Here is an 18,979-nt window from a genome sequence, read left to right on the forward strand (position 1 = left end):
ATCTTCAAGAATACATCCTGTGTGGCTTTGGGCAGAACATGGCCCTCTCTGGGCCTGGTTCCCCTTATCTCTAAAACACGGACCGCAAAATCCACCAGCCCCATCACCAGTCGCTTTATGGACATGATTTTATTTAACCGTCACAACATCAATGTGGGATAGGCATTTTTACCCCCATTTTAAAGACGGAGAAAGTGAGTCCCGGGAAATCATGGGTATAAAGTCACACGACAAAATACCTAACTTCAAAGTCAATCCCTTTTCCCAATCCCACGTCGCCTCAACGTTAAAAACATCGACAACCCCTCTACTCGTACTGATGGAACACAGAATGCGCCCCAGACTCTGCGCTAAGGGTCTTACGTTCTCTCATCTCTTAGCCCCCATGGCTTCTGGGAGGCAAGCGTGATTAGCCCCATTTTACAGATGAGGCTGCCGGGGCACAGAGACGCAAGGTCCCGGAGCTAACGGTGTTAGAGCCAGCATGGCCTCGAGTTTTCTGTGTTGAAGCATAGCCCAGGTGATAGCTAAATTCTGTGTCCAAACTTGGATTTCGGGGTCTAATCCAGCCCCAATTTGGGGCGGGGACGATGTCAAATTTTATAAAACATCTGAATTACTTTTAAAGTCCTGACGTCTTATGCAACTTGGGAGCTTACAGTAGCTCAAACCAACAGCTGGGGAAGTGTTGCCAAGCTGAGGCCCCATGGGGACAACCTCACTGAAAAGAGAACCGTTCTGAAGGGCGGGAGCTCATTGTCAGCCTGCAGGTGGTATCACGGACTCTCCGGCGCCCCTCCCCCCACCCCACACCACCTCTTGTTGCACCATTGATTTGCTGAGCAAACCCTCCCTCAGACAGGAGAGGTGGGGTTCTGGTCCCCATTAGTGACAGCCCTGGCCCCAGGGCATCTGATTGGAGGGCGGGAGGACTGGGAGCTCCCAAGCCTGCCCGGGCAGGAGAGCCTTGACCGTGGCTGATGGTCCTGGGATGGGCGAATCTCGAATGACAAGGCTGGAGCCCGGCCCTAAGAGGGGCTGGGAGGGCACCTGCCTGGGACTTGTTTTGGGTCAGAAGTTTCCGGGAGGGGAGCTTCATCTAGGGCGGCCTCCTGGTGGGCGGGAGTCAATGCCCCACTCACCCAGCTTGCTTTGTCTTCCGAGTGTTGGTTCCTAGAACAAGGCTGTTGAGCATGACCTTGGAGCCAGGTGGGGTCCCGCCCTCCAGAGCTGGTGGTCTGGTGAGCCGCTGGCCAGATGAGCAGCAGGGTGACGAGTGCAGGGATGGGGACTCCCGGGGGGCTCTGGCCACAGAGAGGGGCTCTGACCCAGCACACGAGGGGCCTGGAAGGCTTTGGGGGGAGCGAAAGCACAGCAGAGCCCTGTAGCAGTCAAGCAGGTGAGGAGGGTCGTGTGGGGTGGACCTCGGCCAGGAGACAAGGAGGGCCAGACCCCAGCGATCCTGGGCGCTGAGGGTCAGGAGGAGACCGCGTGAAGCTGGGAGCCCGCCCTTGCTTTCCTTGGCCTCTCTTCCAGCCAAGTAGCTGCTGTGCGTCCAGCACTAGACCGGCTCCTCAGCAGAGAACACAGTCTCCGGGCTCAGATCAATTCCTTTTTAAAGTTCCTTGGGTGACCGACTCGGGCTTTGAAGGAAATACTCAGAGGCAGAGCAGCAGGCTGGGGGAGCAACTGAGACCGAAGAGAGCAAACCTCCGTTGGGAGGTGAGGAGGGAGCCACGCGGGGCTGGAAGGGCATGGGCCCGGGGAGAGGCCGGGCGCCACCACCCAAGGGGGCCAAGAGCTTGGTGCATCCACAAGCCCCCCCACCAAGCCTGGAGGGCCGGCCAGACCTTGCGGGGCCACCCCAAGACTTGCAATGGTATGCCTGCAAAAGGGAAGCCCTGAGAGTTTCTTGTTTTGTTTAGATCTATGCTTTGTCCCTTTTCCCCCTCTTTTACTGACTTTTTAGTAATCGAATGTTCCCACTGCTGGCTTATGAGTGATGCTTCTTCGTTTCATGTTTAATTGTGACTCTACAATTTGTAATACACAGCTTACTGCTGTCTCTCCTCAAATATTATACAACTCTTGTGTATAGTGTAAGGTGGTTTTTTGCCCCGCCTTTGTGCTATTGTTTTCATACATTTTTATCTATATGTATTGTGTGCTCCGTAATAAGTTGTTACATTTGTCTTTTAAACTGTCCATTATCTTGTAAGGAGATTAGCAGATGAGAAAAATACTTATCCAGATAGTTACCATTTCCTACCATCTTTATTCTTTAAATTTTTTTTTATTTTAAAGTACATATAGTTATCATCTTAACTAGTTTTTGTTTGTTTTTGTTTTTGTTTGGAGAGAGAGAAGGGGCGGAGGAGGGGCAGAGGGAGAGGGAAAGAGAGGGAATCCTAAGCAGGCTCCATGCCCAGTGTGGAACCTGATGTGGGGCTCAATCTTACAACCCTGAGATCCTGACCTGTGCCGAAATCAAGACTCAGACCCTTAACCAACTGAGCCACCCAGCCCCCCCCATCTTAACCAGTTTTAAGTGCACAATTCAACAGTATAAAATACATTCCATTGTTGTGCGGCCATCACCACTGTCCATGTCCAGGTCTCTCTTCATCTTGTAAAACTGAAACCCTATGCTCACGATAACACAATAAACACTAATTCCCTGTTCTACCCTCCCACCCCGTATAAGGGCAACCACCCTTCTACTTTCTGCCTTTATAGTTTTGACTACTCTCAGTACCTCATTTAAGTGGAATCACACAGTATTTGTCTTTTGGGGCCTGACTTATGTCACTTAGCATCGTGTCCTCAAGATTCACCCATGTTGTAGCAGGTGTCAGAATGTCCTTCCTTTTTAAAGCTGAATATATCCCGCTGTGTGTAAATTACACATTTTGCTTATCCATTTGTCTGTTGGTAGATACTTGGTGGCCTCTACGTTTTAGCTACTACGGATAATGCTGCTATGAACATGGGTGTATTAATATCTCTTTGACACCCTGCTTTCAATTCTTTTGGGTATTTACCCAAGAGTGGAATTGTTGGGTCATAAGGTAATTCTATTTTTTTTTAACGTTTTGAGGAACTGCCATACTGTTTTCTGCAGAGATTATACCATTTTAGATCCTCACCAACAGCACACGAGGGTTCTGATTTCACCAGACCCCCAACAACACTTGTTTTCCAGGGTTTTTTTAACCATCCTAATGGGTATGAAGTGGCATCTCGTAGAGAATTTTGTCCTTCCCTAATGATTAGTGATGGCATCTTTTCGTGTGTTTCTTGGCCACCTGTATGTCTTCTTTGGAGAAATGTCCATTCAAACCTGCCCATTTCTGAATCCAGTGTTTTGTTGGTTTTTTTTAATCATGACTTCTGGAAGTTCTCCTCTTTATTCTTTCATGTGGGCCAAGTTTCCACATGGTTATTATTTTCTTGCCTCTTGAAAAAAGCCCTTCAACATATCTTGCAGTTTATTTCTCTGACGATAAATTCTCTCAATTTTGTTTTAAAAAGGTCTTTTTTTTTTCTCCCTCATTTAAAAAATACACTTGAATTTTTTAGAGCTGTTTTAGTTTCACAGCAAAATTGAAAGGAAGGTCCAGAGAGTCCCCACATCCCCCCTGCCCCCACTCCTGCACAGCCTCCCCCACCATCCACATCTCCCACTGGATGGAGCATTTGTTACAGGTGAGGAGCCCTCACCGACACGTCCCAGTCACCCAGAGTCCATAGGGTTCGCTCTTGGTGTTGTACGTTCTGTGGGTTTGGACAAACATGTGGTATATATACGAATAATTTCACTGCCCTAAAAAATCCCCTGTGCTCACCTGTTCACCCCTCCCTCTCCCTCACCCCTGGCAACCTCTGATCTTTCGACTGTCTCCATAGTTTTGCCTTTTCCAGAAGGTCATATAACTGGAATCATCCAGTATATGGCTCTTTCAGATTGGCTTCCTTCACTTAGGAAGCTGCATTTAAGGTCCCTCCACGGGAGGGTTTCAAGCAGAGGGACATGATCTGATTGAAGTTTTTAAAAGACCATTTGGCTACTGCGGGAAAAGTGGATGAGAAGGGGCGGGGCAGGCAGGGGCTGTGTGGGGGGAGTAAGGAGGCAATTGCCAAAATCTGTGCCCGCGGTGGTAGTCGTTTGAACCTGGAAAAGGAGAAAAAGGGACAGACACATGGACCAGAGTGACTGATAGACCGGGTGGGGGAGGGGAGAAGAGGGTAAATGAGGACGGGGAGCCGGGTGACGGTGGGGGGTGGGGAAGCGCTGGGAGAGGAGACAGGGCATTTCAGCCGGAGCCCATTAAATGTGGGATGCGTGATAGGCAGGAGAGGCCAACGGGGCCGTTGGTAAGCAGCTGGGTCTCAGAAGAGAAGAGGAGGGAGAGAGGAGAATTTGGGAGTCCTCATTTGCAAATGTAATCCAGAGGCCTGGAAATGGGTGCCCCCGGGGAACAGAGAGCCTGGGGAAGTAGAAAGAAGGGAAGGGGCCGTGAGGGAAGATGCGCCCATTATAGGGCAGCACCCATCCCCAGCACGGCGGTCAGAGCTGTTCAGTACGTATTGGTGGGACGAAGGCAGGAGTGACAGCCAGGAGCCACACTGGAACACCCACGGGAGGATGGTGCGGTCAGCTCTGTGCTGTCCTGGGAAAGGGCCTGGGAGGGCAGAGTCCAGGGAGGCAGAGTTCCCGGAGTGAGCCATGGAGAGTGGAAATGAGGAAGCCTAGACAGGTGGAGCTGGAAATCCCACCCAGGCCTCCAGCTTGAGGGGCTGGTGGGGCAGTTCTTAGAGACGGGTGCACAGGGAGGGTCTGCGAAGCGGGTGAAGGGTATTCTGTCTGGGGGGGAAGGGAAGAATGCTGGTCCTGATCCCAGACCTGGGGAGGAAGGTGGTGTCGCTCTGTAAGCCCATATTTCCCTGTCCCGACCTGATCCCTTCCTGGGGACCCCTACCTGGCAGCCCCCGCGGCTCCAGTCTCGAGTTCTTCCGCCAGTGGGGCGCGCTGTTCTCATTCCTTCTGTGAGGCTGCCACCGTGTGGCGATCAGGGGAATGACAGCCGAGGGGACCTCAGTTGCCGAGAGTATCCCCGTTTTCATCCATTTGAGAAATACTCGTTGTGCACCTACTATGTGTGCGGCACTGAGATAGGTTCTGTGTGGGGTACAGAGAAACCTGAGATAGAGCGGCGAGGAGAGGGGGCTTGAACTAGGCAAGATGGGGGTTTTAGTTCTGCTTGCAAGACAGGCGCCACTGTGACTCTGGGCAAAGTCTGAGCTTCTTGGCTTGCCGAGCGAGGAGAAACGGCCCAGGCCACAGCTTTGCAGGCTTCAGGGGTTCTGTGGAGGAACATGTCCAGGGGACCAGACCCAGGGGCAGGCTGAGGATGCTGAGGGCTCGTGGAGGTGCTGCCTCCCCCCTGCACGTCCCTGCTGCTCTGCCGTGGTCTCCTTCCACTCCATGTGCCTGAATGTGCTTTCTTCCCTTTCCCCACTCCCTTGGTCTGCTTCTCTGTTGATCCCTCTTCTGTTCTTTGGGGCTCACTCTCTCTTTCTTTCTCTGTCTCTCTCCTTCCACTCTGCATCCACCTCTCTCCCCATCTCTGCTTTGTCTCTTTCTTCCTCTCTGTCTCTCCACTCCATCCCTTTTCCTGTCTGTTTCTGTGGTTTCTTGGTCCCCCACCCTACCCCGCCCTGTTCTTTTCCCTCTGTCCTCATCTCTGCCCATCTCTGTCCCATTTCTACCTGTCCCTCTGTTTCTGCCACCTGTCCCCACTCATCCCTCTCTCTGGCTATGTCTGTCCTCACCAGCCTGTCCAAAGCCGCTGACCTGGACCATCACTGGGTGGCCAAGGCCTGGCTGAATGACATCGGGCTGTCCCAGTACTCTCAGGCCTTCCAAAACCACCTGGTCGACGGGCGAATGCTGCACTCGCTGATGAAGCGGGACCTGGAGAAGCACCTGAATGTATCCAAGAAGTTCCACCAGGTCAGCATCCTGCTGGGGATCGAGCTGCTGTACCAAGTGAACTTCAGCAGGGAGGTGAGGACCAGGGCGGGAGATGGAGGCGTCTTGCACAGCCCTTCTCTCCCCACTGGTACCCGTTGTCTGTCCATCCAACTCTCTGCCCACCCATGCATCTGTCCGCACATGCATCCATCCACCTGGCCATCTGTGCACCGGGCCATCCGTGCATCCGTCCGCACACGCATCCATCCCTCTCTTCTTCCAACAGCTGCTTACTGGGCATGGCTCAGGCCGTGTGTCCAATTCAGGGGAAGTGGGGAGCCCTCATCCTCCGAGAGTTCACTGCTCATCAGAGTGTACCACAAAGAGCTGGTGCTGCCATACCATGGAAAGTTCCCAATGCGTAAAGTCCAGGGTTTTATGAAAACCCAAAGGCATAGCTTCCAGAGGGATCAGGGAGGGCTTCCCCGAGGTAGTGACAGCTGGACTGAGACCTGAGAGGAATTCCGGGCATCAGTCAGCAGAAGGTGTGAGGGAAAAGCAACCTAGCAGAGGGAACAGCATGAGCAAAGGCCCAGAGGACAGATTGTACAGTCCCAGCATTGGGTCTAAGGTGGGGGAGTGAACGGGGAGGCCAGCTACGTGACCAGGGACCAGGGGGCGAAGGAGTCAGAGTTTGGACTCTGAGTGCCCCCTTGATTCTGATCCCTGCCAAGTCAGACAGCACAGGGCATCTGCTTCAGCTCCCCCAGGACCCAAAGATGCCCGAGGCCAGTGGGCCCCGCGGGGCAGAGGCAGTTCAGATGGCTTCCTTGTCCTAGAGTGAAGTCAGAGCAAGCCTCTCAGGGTCCGGATGGGAGGCACAGAGGAGGGGGCTGTCCAGTTCGTCAGCCCTTCTCACACACTCGCTGTGGGGCCCCGAGCACCAGACATGGTGAGGCGCAGGGAACCTGTCTGGTGAAGGAGGGATACAAGCAGGAGGATCGTGGAGTGAAGTGGAAATGGGCTGGTCAGGGCACGTTGGAGGAATCCATGGGCCAGGGGGTCCCTGTGTCCACCACCAGCCCAGAGCCCTTTCTCTGGGAGCCAGTCCCCCCAAGGAGGCTGGTGGAAGGGGACCAGGCTGATCCCTCTACAGGCCGCCATGAGTGAAGTTTTAAACTTGACACTCGGTGCCCCCAGGGGCTGGTGGACCTACAAAAGACAGCCCCTCATGAAGGAGCCACATTGTTGGGCCCCTACTGCATGTCAGGAAACTGGGGGTCTTGGATATACAAACTAGGCAGCTGCTGGGGGTCTCACCCAGCCCTCCACCCCCAGGAGCAGGCTTCTCCCCATTTCCCACAATGAAAGGCCAAGCCCCAGATTGACAGGGCCTGATGGGGCTCACTGGTCAGAACTCCTCCTTGTACCAGCACCCAGGGTCCCCCCAACACCGTGGACGCTCGCTCCTTGGGACCCCTGCGTGCCCCCCCCACCAGCTGACCCACTGTCTCCCCCCTACAAGGCCCTCCAGGAGCGCCGTGCCCGCTGCGAGACACAGAACATAGACCCCGTGGTCTGGACCAACCAGCGGGTACTCAAGTGGGTGCGGGACATTGACCTGAAGGTGAGGGGCTGGTGGGCGGGGCTGGGGGGATCTGCAAATCCCATGCACGTTTGTGTGTCCGTTTTGTGTGAGCCTGCGTTGTTGCCCAAGCTGGTGAGAATGCCTGCCCCCGGTTGCTCAAGAAGAGGGAGCACCCAGCCCAGCCCTACAACAGGACCCCCATTCAGGATGCCTTTCTCATAGCAGAGGTGGGGGGGCTGGGCTGTCCTCTGAGGCAAGGCTGGGGCTGAATCCAGGCTCATCTCGTTGGACAAATAATTACGGGCTGCCTGCCAAGGTCTGGGGATACGTCAGTGACAAAATAGTCTTGGTCACTGTCCTCATGGCCCTTAAAGAGTGGAGGTTCCCCCTCAGGCTTACACTCCCTGGTCCCCAGGGGGACAGGCCCTTGCTGTTGGGGGCATGTCCCCATTCAGAGCTGAGGGCACCTCAAGCCAGCAGGGCAGCCCCTCAGGACACCTGAGGACGACAGGGTGGCCCTCTCAGCCGAGCAGGGCAGGACACCAGGGCGGACCCATCAAGCCTAACCAGCCCTGTGCCTTGCCCTTAGGAGTACGCGGACAACCTGACCAACAGTGGTATCCATGGTGCCGTGTTGGTGCTGGAACCCACGTTCAATGCCGAGGCCATGGCTACTGCCCTGGGCATCCCCAGTGGGAAGCACATCCTCCGGAGACACCTGGCGGAGGAGATGAGCGCCATCTTCCACCCGGCCAAGTGAGTGCGGGCTGCTGGGGCTTCTGGGGCTTCGGAAGCAGGGGATCCTGACCTCACCCTGGCCCCTTCTCTTCCTGGATCCCACTTCTTGCCTACAACATAGTGGCCTCCTTTTACAGATCAGGAAACGGGGGCTCCGAGAAGCAAAGTGCTTTAGCCTGAAGGTCATAGTTGAAAAAGGGGTAGAGGAGTGGTCAGGTCTTGAATGAAGTGTGCGGTGAAATCCCAAGCCCCACCCCCACCAGGCGTTTAGGGAAGGGAAAGTGAGCAGCACAGGTGGAAGGAAAGGCCATGCAGGGCTGGGGTTTGGGCTGGGAAGGATTCGCACTGGCCGGAGAGGTGGAGATGGCCATTCCAGGCAGGCAGAGCCGTGGGGAGGTACTAATGGTGTTGATGGTCCGGGTGAGCAGGCCACGTCAGCCTACCTACCCCAGTCTCCTCACCTGAAAAGCAACCAGAGAAAAAGCACCTGGACAGACAAATTAGACCCCTTCCCAGTGGATTCTCTCCTTAAAATAATTGCAGTTAAGCTAAAGTCACCCTTTATTGGACACTTGCTATGGGCACTAATTTCATTCTCGTGACAATACGGAGAAATCGGATTTCACTAACCCTCCTTTATAGATGGAAAAACTCCTTCAAAAGGGCTAAGGTACTTGCCCAAGGCCACCAGCTAGCAAGGAGCAAAGCCCAGATTTGTCCTTTGCTCTATTAATATGGCATATTACAATGAGTTTCATACTTTGGGCCAACCTTGCATTCCTAGGATAAATGCCTCAGTCATGGTGTATAATCCTTTTTATACGGTGCTGACTAGGTTTGCTAGCATTTTGATGTGGATTTTTGCATCTACATTTATAAAGGATGTTGGCCTGTAGGGCCTTTTTCTTGTGATATTTTTGTGTGGTTTTGGTATCCGAGAAATCCTGGCCTCATATGATGAGTTGGGAAGTATTCTCTCCTCTTCTGTTTTTTTGTCTGTTTAAGTTTGTGAAGGAGTGGTGTTCATTATTCCTTGAACATTTGGTAGAATTCACTGGTGAAGCCACGTGGTCCTGGGCTTTTCTCTGTGGAAAGTTTTGGTGTTTGTTGTGGTTGTGGTTGTTGTGGTTGTGGTTGTTGTGGTTGTGGTTTGGCTTTTTGCTACTTCAATTTCATTTGTTATAGATCTATTCAAATTTTCTGTTTCTTCTTGAATCAGTTTGAATAGTTTATCTCTTTCTAGAAATTTGTCTGGTTCATGTAGGTTAGCTAATTTGTTGGCATACAGTTGATATTATAACCCTTTCTCTATAATAGCTCTTATTTCTGTAGAGTTGGTAGTAGTGTCTCCTCTCTCATTCCTGGTTTCAATAATTTGAGTCACTCTGTAATTCTTGGTCAGTCTAGCTAAAGCTTTGTCCATTTTGTTGACAGAGCTCAGATTTGAATCTGAAGCTTTCTGAGTCAGAACCCTGAGTGCTGAGCCCCCAAACCACATGAAGCCTCAGGAAGCAGCTGGGCCACACCCCACGTTACACAGAAACTGAGGCTTCAGTGGGAGTGGGGGTTGTGCATCCATGGCTATGATCCAAAAGTCTTGAACTGCCCTTCCCCATCGGCAGACTAATACCCAAGAGATTTTCAAAGTGAGGTCCGTAGACCCCTGCAGCAAAACCATTGGTGCTCTCGTGATATGCAGATCCCCTGGCCCAAACTCAGATCCACAGGACCAGTATTTACTGGGAGAGCCCAGAAATCTACATTTTGGGCATTTTGAGGTAGTTCTATGGAGACCAGAGTTTGACAAGAACATTATTCCATGAGCCATGACTCAACAGGCACAAGAGGCTTTTCTCCTAAGAATTGTCCACTTTCCCTGCCCCCCCCCCCCCCGCTTCTGGTGCCCTGTGACCTGTAACAGCCTTAATATATTCTGAGCCCTGGAGGGGCAGCACTAGCTCAACATTAGGAGGCATTCATGTGTCTCATTAAACCCTTGACCACCTCTGAGGTAACAGGTGCATTAAGGACTATCTAGGTTTCGTGGGTGAGCACTGGGGAAGTTTCTCATGGGGCACAAATGGGGTGGGTTCTTATGTTGTTGGCAGGCCAAAGATTCCCTTAAGAATGAGATGAAAGCAATCCTTCCAAGATCAGGGTAAGGAAGAGGAAAGTGGACTCAGTCCTCCTCCTCCTTTTTACGGATGAGGAGTCTGAGCTGGTCAGCCAGGGCACCGAGAGGCAGTGTCTGTCCTTGGCCCATGTGTCAGTTCTTCGTGTGGCATTTTGGAGGCCTTTGCTGGGAATGTGCCACAGGCCAGAGGAAGAGATTTCAGTCACCTTGGGGGAAACAGAACTTCGTGAGTTTCTAAGAAATTTTAGAGACCACCCCTGTTAGTGCAAGAGTCCCCAGCTAAGCGAGGCACCAGTGGAGACGGTGATCCCCAGGCCTGGTTAATATCCCCACAATATTTAACCACATGCCTGGGGATTATATTAACCGGGCTCTTCAGGCTTTGCCCCAGGACATCTCTGCAGTGGTCCAAGCGGTGAAGCTGCCCTGTCCACTGCCCTCTTGCTCCTTCTTCTGTTGCTGACTTCAGCTTTCCGGAGAGAGAGAGGGCAGGGCAGGTGGTGCTGGCCCTTTGGGGTGAGTCCTTCCAGAATGCTCTGATGGGGTGGAAAGATTCTGATGGAGAAACATCCCCGACCATTGAATAGCGATCAAGGGCTAACCCAAGACTCCATCCCAGATTGAATCCAAGCCTGGGGGAGCCTGAAGGAAAGATAAGGTGAAATAATACATAAAGCAATTGGGAAAGGAACCCAGGCATGGTGAGGCACCCAACAATGCAACTATTATCAATTATTATTCCAAACCCACTACCAGCACCTCCATGGCTGCCTCCCTTTTTTCCTCCACAGGGAGATGGCTGGGATGTGAGTTCAAATCCTGGCTGTGCTGCTTTCTACCATGTTGGGTACCAGCAGGTGGTTTCAGCCCTCTGGACCTCAGTTTCTCGTCTATAATATGGAAATATGAGTCCTCCCTTCCTGGCAGCTTGGTTTTCAGGATTCAGGGAGGCAAACTGTATGCAGTGCACCTGACTCAGACCAACCCCCCAGCACCTGACAGTTCATGACCCCCGACTTCTCACAAGCACGGGAGTATCTCCATGACGTGCTTTCCTCTGGAATTGGTTACGTGGGGCCCCCCTTTCTGTCGATGCGCTCCAGCTTTCTCCGTAGCATTTCAGTGGGGAAGAGCAATTCCTCTGGGGCTCTGACAGACTTTACTGTTAAGCACACGCAATCAGAGGCTTGGTCGTGTCTCCCATCTCTGCGGCTGGCAGGCTTCCCAAGCTACAGAGTGGGCAGAGGGGCTACTCAGGGGAGAAGGGACACCCATGACAAGGTGATGTGTTATGACATCCTGCCCACCCAACCCCTAGCAGCCATTGAAATGTTAGCCTAGAGACCAGGGGCTGGGACAGTTCAAGGTGGTCCCGTTTAATAAGGCGCCACATCAGGGCCTTTAGGGGCTCAATTGTAGCTCCTCCATCATCATCTGTGTGATTTTAGGCAAGATACTTGTCCCCTGTGAGCCTCAGCCTCAATCCATCCTTATAGCAAGAAAACAGGCTTAACAACATGTAAACTAATGGGCATGGCTGGGTTCCAATAAAACTTTATTTGCAAAATCAGTTGGCTGCCCGGCTCCAGCCTGCAGGCTGCTGTTTGCCAAATCCTGGTCTAACAGAAGCTTCCGATGCTTTAATAACACAAAGAAGGGAGTAATGGGGTCACTTCAGGCAACAAGTCAGTGGTGGGGGTGGGGCACACAGATTTCAAATGCAGAGTGGGGGAAATTTTCCTGATGCTTAAGTCATGCCAGGGAGCTCAAATGTGGGGATTCTCCCATCCAGTCTTCCTTTCCTGGTAAGGTTTGTCGCACGCTGGAGGGGTAAGAGCACGACCTTGGAGTCTCACAGGCTTCAGTTCAGATCTCAGCTCTGCCGCGTGCAGCTGGGTAATCCTGGGCAAATTGCTTAACCTCTCTAAGCACCATCCCTTTGCCCCAACTGTCCTGCAGGGATGTTGTGAGGATTGTATTCACCAAGTGCTTAGCACGGGAGAGGGCACACAGGAGATCTACAGTAAATCACAGCAGTTATGGTCATTGTCACCTGTGTGAGCGTGCGCGTCTCTGGGGGCGGTAGCTGACTCTGTATGGGTCTCTCCCCAGCTCCTCAGGCATCCGGGAGGCTGAGCGTTTCGGAACACCCCCAGGGAGGGCCTCGAGCATCACCCGGGCGGGGAAGGAGGAGAACAGCGGTGGTATCAAGTACAAGGCCGGCCGGGTAAGTCACTGGATGCCGTCACCTGTGAGTCCTGCAGCCCGGGGGAAGGTCTTGCTGTCATCTGGCCCATGGTGGCCCTTCCCAGCTCCTCTCTTGGCCTGTGGAGGAGGACCGATGGGCCAGGTCACAGATGCAGCCAGGAGAGAGGAAGCCACCTTCAGCTGACCTGCATGATGCTTAAGCCCCCACCCCCCAGGCTTAGAGTAGTATCTCGAAGTGCAGGTCTCACCGGGCAGTGGCTTAACAGGCAGACTCTGGGACCACCTGGGTCTCCTGATGCCAAGGGCCTCTGGGACGAGGGGGAACCCTGCATGCAGCCCGGCTGCCCAGACTCTGAGAACCGCTGACTTAGCTTTGGAACTCCAGTGACCCGACCGAAAGCAGCAGATTAGCCTCCGGTCTACGAAAGTTTGCCTCTGTTCACACAGACTCCGACTGACCCAGATTCCTAAGTGGAAGTGTGTAGGCACAGATGGGAGAAGGGGATAATCCAAAAATTCTTCCATTCACTCAGCAAACATTTGTTGGGTACTGATTGGGTTTGAAGCACCATCCTGAGCATGAATGGGGATCAGCATGAATCAATTCCCACCCTTACTCTTACGGTGCACTCAGTCTAGAATGTGCAGTCTCGAATAGGGTGAAAATTGGCTCTGGCAGGGGAGGGGCAAACCAGCCCCCCGCTGAAGAAATAGGTGTACCAACGGGACATGAACAGAAGCACGGTGTATCTGTGGTGTGAACATTTCACGGAGGGGTGCAGTTAGGGAAAAAGTATCTTTAAAGTCTCCTTTTTTAAGGTAGTGGCACTGAACAAAAGGTTAAGGAACGCTGGTCTGGAAACAAAAGCAATCGAGGAAATACAGAGTTACAAAGCGCTGTCAGGATTATTCTCATAGACAGATGTTCGAAATAAGAGAGAAATCCGTACTGAGAGCCTAGTGCTTGTGACAACAACAGCTACGCTTTGCCCACACCTCTCCGTGTGCTTTACAGATCTGATTTCTACTCTTTATGACTCCCCTGGGAGAAAGGAATTGCTATTCCCACTTGGGAGCTGAGAAAACAGAGGCTCAGAGAGGGCAGGTGACTGGTCCAGGGTCACACAGCTGGGAAGTGGCAGAGCAGGGATCCAAACCCTGGTTTGTGAGTCTCCAAAGCACGCGCTTTCTTCCACACCAGGAGGTGCTAGAAAACTTCTCCCTGACCTGGGAACACAGTCAGACTTCACGCCCATGCTCAAACATTCTCACCTCTCCTCCATTGTTCCCATTCTCAACTCCCCTCCCGCTGAGGAGGGAGATGGGAGACTTTGGAGGACAATCAGAAGGACAGTTTGTCCACACCCTTGGCAGCCAACCAGTTCCCTCAGTTGGGAACACGAAGCTCTCTCCGAGGGTTAACTCCCGAAATCCGCTCAGTGTCTCTGAGCAGCAGAGTGTGATTACTGATAGGAGGAGCACAGAGAGGTTAGACAAGTTGCTTCAGGTCACACAGCAATTAGAACAGGGGACCCCAGATTCCCCAGATCCAAAACACTCAATTCCTCTTCTCTTCTCCCCACCCTTTCATCTCATGTCTCTCCTCTCAGCTGCCCCTGGGGAAGATAGGAAGGGGCTTCAGCAAAGACCCCGATTTTCATGACGACTATGGTTCTCTTCAAAACGAAGACTGTGGAGACGATGACCCCCAGGGCAGGCCCGAGCAGTGCCGTCTGGAAGGCTACAACGGCCTCGAGGTCACCAATGTGTAAGGAACGGGCGCTCTACTGGACCCAGCACGGACACACCCACCGAGGCACCGAGGACGAGTAGCCAGAGGCTGTCACCACTGTACATAGGGACCGCGGGCCGAGGGTGCTCCTCTGCTCCCGGCGAAACCCCAGCAGACTGGCGCAGTTTCAGACGGGAGCCCCGGGGAGCAAGGAGGCACCAGCCTGCTGGTCTCAAGCAGGTTGTGGACCTTCCTGCTCAGTGGAAGGACCTGTCAGCCCAGCCTCTCTGTAACCCAGGCTCCCCGCTCAGAGTGACTGTCCGTCCATGAGCAGTCCAGGCGGTCCCCGGAGCCTGGAACTGAGCTGTCATGGTGGAAAGAGGCTGGCGGTTCCCCCAAACACCCTCCCAGAAGGAGCCGGTGGGACTCCTACCAGACACACAGAGCCCAGCACTGGCAGTGCTCGGAGCCCGCAAAGCCTGAGGCTCACCGGTGGGCCCTTCTGGCCAGCCTGGTGGAGCTCTTGGCTCCAGCACCCTGCCCCACATGACTGAGAACTCGGCTTCTGACTTGGGTCACTGAATCTCTTTTGGGAGAATGCCCAATGGAACGGTCATTCCCTTCCACCCGAAAAGCCGTGTGTCACGCGGGGGTGGACATGTAGAAAAGCTATTGCCTTCTCCCCCCGTGAGTGGCTACAGTGGGTGGAGGCAGATGGGTGATCCAGGCAGGGGTGGGGCTCGGCAGCAACATTTCTGGGAAATGCAGATTTCCTGCCTTCGGGATAAAGGATATCCTGAGGATAGGCGCGGGGATGATGATGGACTTAGGTCAGTGACAACCGAGTGCGACAGTGGGTTTGGGATTTTGGGAAAGGGAATGCTTGTCATTACTGACCCAACAGACCTTTGTTGTGAGGTCTCAGTCACCTGAAACAGGTGTGCACCCCAGCGCCCTCACTGAGATGAATCTGGCAGAGCAAAGTCATTAAGGTGGTGGAGAGAACCCCCAGCCCTTTTCCTGACCCTGCCACTGTTCTGCTATGTGGCTTCTTCCCAGTGGCCTCACCTCTCTGTGCCTCAACGTCTTCGTCTGCAATACTTCTGGTTCCCTCCCGGGGGCGCTGTGAGAATTAACACTTGCTAATGTCTGTAACACACTTCGTAACCTCTCAGGAGACAGGTGGGAAGGTATGGGGACAGAAGGAAGCGTCCGATTTCCCACTGACAACACAGGACTGACATCGAACTGGTCCTCTGCAACTGTGTTCTGATTGGGGCCACATGCAGAAGGAGGACAAGGGATGCCTAACGTTCACACTCTCTAGAGCCCCCAGTAGGGCTTGAGCAAAGAGAGGGAGAAAAAAGTCCAAGTACAGCACCCTGGAAAATCAGTCTGATTCATGTGTTCGGGCTTGAGTCTGTTGACCTCGGTGCTGAGTGATGATTTGGGGGGGATGAAACGCATTGGGGTTCTACTGGCCCTTGGGTGGTCAGAGCGAATCATTTGTCGGGACCACAACATTGAAGCCGTTTGCCTGAGGCTCAGTGAGAGGTCTGAATTTCCAAGACTTGAACAGGTAGGTGTCAGCCTCCGAGAACCATCAGAGCCCGTGTTCTTCAACCCAAGGAACTGTTTCCCTCATAGGAAAAGCCTAAACCGAGGCCTGATGAACTTGAGTATGATTCCTCCCCAGCGCCGAAGACCATGGTGTTCTCTCTGACCTTAAGATAAGCACAGCTTTTCTTGCCGCTGGAAACCAAACGCCTACTGGTGGACGGGCGCACGTTTCACCTCCTAGGTCACATCTCCGATTCCAGGGCCTGAGGGAGAAGCTCCGGCATCTCACTTGGCTTTGCTGAGGCTCCAAACCCCGGGATCTTGGTGACGTCCAGCTACACACGGGGCCTGAAGAGGCAGAGCCCACAGCCTGGAGGGGGGCTCCCCTCTACCCTGATGCCACAGGCCCCTCCCAAGCCGGCATCCAGGCTGGGTGACCCGGGACCCCAGGATATGTCTCTTGGAGAGCAGCAAGCCAGGCGGGACGTCACTCCCACGGGGTAAGGAAGGACAGCGCCAGGGGCCTGCATGTAGCTCTGACTATGGAAAGCCAGCGTTTACCCGAGCTGTCAGAAATGAAGCTGGCATCCCCCCTACATTCATTCCCATCGGGGATAAGATGGGCAAGTGGACAATTTGGGGGGTCACTGTCAGGGATGGCCTTGCCCCCCACAATTTGCAGCATTAGGCCAGCAGGCCTAGGGCAACACGAACAACGTCGAAAGCACCTTTCAGTCCAAATGATACCCTAGGCACGCTCCCCCCCGATGCTCGTATCCTTGGCAGCCAGCTGAGCGTTTGGAACTGACTTTTCAACCCGAGGGCAGGTTGGTTGATAAATTAACCTCCACACAGAGTCAAATCAGGTGAGCTTTGTCTGCTAAAAAAAAAAAAAAAAAAAAAAAAAAACCCAAACTTCAGCTCTGCTTCAAGGACGGGCAAGAAGAGTGGCGGGTGCCGAAGGACTTAGCAGAGACATTCTGGTAGCTGACGGACTAAGGCTGGCGGAGTGGCCGCCTACAGAACAGGGACTTGCCACGTCCTGTCCAAAGGGCCCGAGCTGTGATGGGGCTTTCGGACCTGGGAAGGCGTGACCGTGCTTCTTGGAGAGGTGTCCTCTGCACCCATGGGTGCTAACCCCTTAACAAGAGGTAGTTGGTGCCAGAGGTTGGGGAGAACCCAAGTAGGCACAGGCACCCCGTATTTCTCTGAGAAGCGGGGTGCCAGAGCCCTCGGAAGGCACCTGTCCGGCAGACTCTTGGCTTTCTAACCCCAGGCCCCTCTGAAAGGCCCCTTTGTCGTTACCTGCGCTGAACTTTTCTCCTAAGAAGTCTGTCTGTCACCAGGGCCCAGGCTATAGGAGGCAGGAAGAAGCCACATGAAAACCTGGACCAGATGTGGGAGAAGGGAAGGGGCCTCTGCACTGCCCAGCCAGCACAGGGTGGGGGGGGGGGGAGCTCAGAACAGTGACCCCAAATCTTGAGATCACTGAATAGGGCTGCACATGGCAGAACGGGAAGATGTGGCAGGACGAGACCTCAGGGTCCACGGCGGGGGCCCCCCGGAGCCCTCTAAGGCTCCAAGCCTAGCCCGCCCCACTTCCTGTTAAAACCCAAAAGTTGCGGCACCATCCTTCGCCGCTGCTCTCCCAGGCTCCAGCGGGCTCCGGGCAGTGGCACGGCCAGGAAAGAAAAGCCTGGGGGCACAGCGACTTCCAAAGCCAGTGTTATTACCAACGGCTGGCTGGCGAGAAGAATTTCCCAACACGAAGGCAGCTTGTGGCTGCAAAGGGATCAAGTTATCCGTGAGCAGAGATGATGTCCCTGGCCTTTCAGTGGCTGGTCACGGCCCCGTGTCTTCCCAGGAGTGAATTTTAACACTGTAACAATAAATACTACTGCACCGCTCTTTACTGATCAGGTAGCCCTTTTCTCTCATTTAATCTTGCCAACAGCCGCTTTGGGAGAGGAGATTACTGAGCCATTTCCTAGATGGGGAAACTGAGGTTGGGGAGGCGGAGGAGCTTACCCAGCTCCATAAAGCTAAGAATTCCCGAGGCAGGGACTCGGATTCAGTCGTCTGCCTCCCAACCCCAGGCTCGTCCGACCCCGCTGCACGCTTCGTACCCCCGCTGTGTCGGTGATCCCACCCCCACCTCCCAGCGTAGGACCTACCTCACCAGGTGGCATCACTCAAAGTGGAGTTCAGATGCGCTCTGTCCTGCTGGAAAAGTCTGGGGCCTGCCCTCCTGGTCCCAGGACGCCGCTGCCGGGAGGGAAGCATCTGGCAAGGGACCCCTCCCTTAGCATCCATGGCTTGCCCGTGTCACTCGTCCTGAGGTACTCATTTTGACATGGCCGGACAGATCTCCAGTGCTTGTGTCAGTCCGTTCAGGCTGCCGTGACGAAACATCACAGACTGGGGGGCTTACACACCCGTTCCGGAGGCTAGGCGTCCGAGTTCAAGACGCCCGCTGCTCTTGGTGAAGGCTCTCTTTCTGGTTCGCAGAAGCTCACCCGTGGCCACGGGCATTGATGGCAGACAGTGGTAATGTGGTGGGGGTAATGTGGGGGCTCCCAGAGGACCTTTGAACTGAGACCTAAGTTCTGAGGAGCCAGCCCTGCCAAGACCCCCGGGGAGAAAAACATTCCAGGCAGTCAGAACTGAACTAGATGCTGAAGATATAATGGTGAATGAAATCTTGCCCAGCCTCCGCCCTTGCAGACCTTCCAGTCCAGTGGGGGAAAGAGACACAATGTGAGAGTGTAACCATGACCAGTCTTGAGAGAAGAGGTAGCTGGTAGTTGGGAGGGCTTATCACATGGGCATTTGATGTAGTCAAGAGGAGGTGAGGCCTGGATAGAGGAGAGTTCAGCAGGTGAAGAGGACAGGGAAAAGGATTCTAGACAGCCAGGACAGCATGTGCAAAGGTCCTGTGGTAGAAGGACCAGAGTAGATTGGGCTGAAAAAAGACCCATGTAGCTGGGAGAAAGCAGTGAGGGGCTCATCTCCCGAGACTGCTGGAGGGACCTGCTGGACTCCTGC

General features: G+C 53.7%; 1 protein-coding gene across 2 annotated transcripts in view; it reads left to right on the top strand.

Annotated features, from left to right (window-relative positions):
* The window catches only part of KAZN (kazrin, periplakin interacting protein), a 1,011,261-nt gene extending 993,418 nt beyond the window's left edge, over positions 1-17,843 (top strand). For both annotated transcript variants that reach the window (XM_026519796.4, XM_026519794.4), the window contains 5 exons: positions 5,836-6,067; positions 7,500-7,601; positions 8,152-8,318; positions 12,547-12,661; positions 14,253-17,843. In XM_026519796.4, the coding sequence (XP_026375581.4) occupies positions 5,836-6,067; positions 7,500-7,601; positions 8,152-8,318; positions 12,547-12,661; positions 14,253-14,414 (778 nt within the window). In that variant the 3' untranslated portion in view covers positions 14,415-17,843. The remainder of the gene's footprint in view (positions 1-5,835; positions 6,068-7,499; positions 7,602-8,151; positions 8,319-12,546; positions 12,662-14,252) is intronic.
* Positions 17,844-18,979: the final 1,136 nt, after the last annotated feature.

The sequence above is a fragment of the Ursus arctos genome, unplaced genomic scaffold (genome assembly GCF_023065955.2).
Source record: "Ursus arctos isolate Adak ecotype North America unplaced genomic scaffold, UrsArc2.0 scaffold_32, whole genome shotgun sequence".
In the NCBI taxonomy this organism is placed as follows: Eukaryota; Metazoa; Chordata; class Mammalia; order Carnivora; family Ursidae; genus Ursus; species Ursus arctos.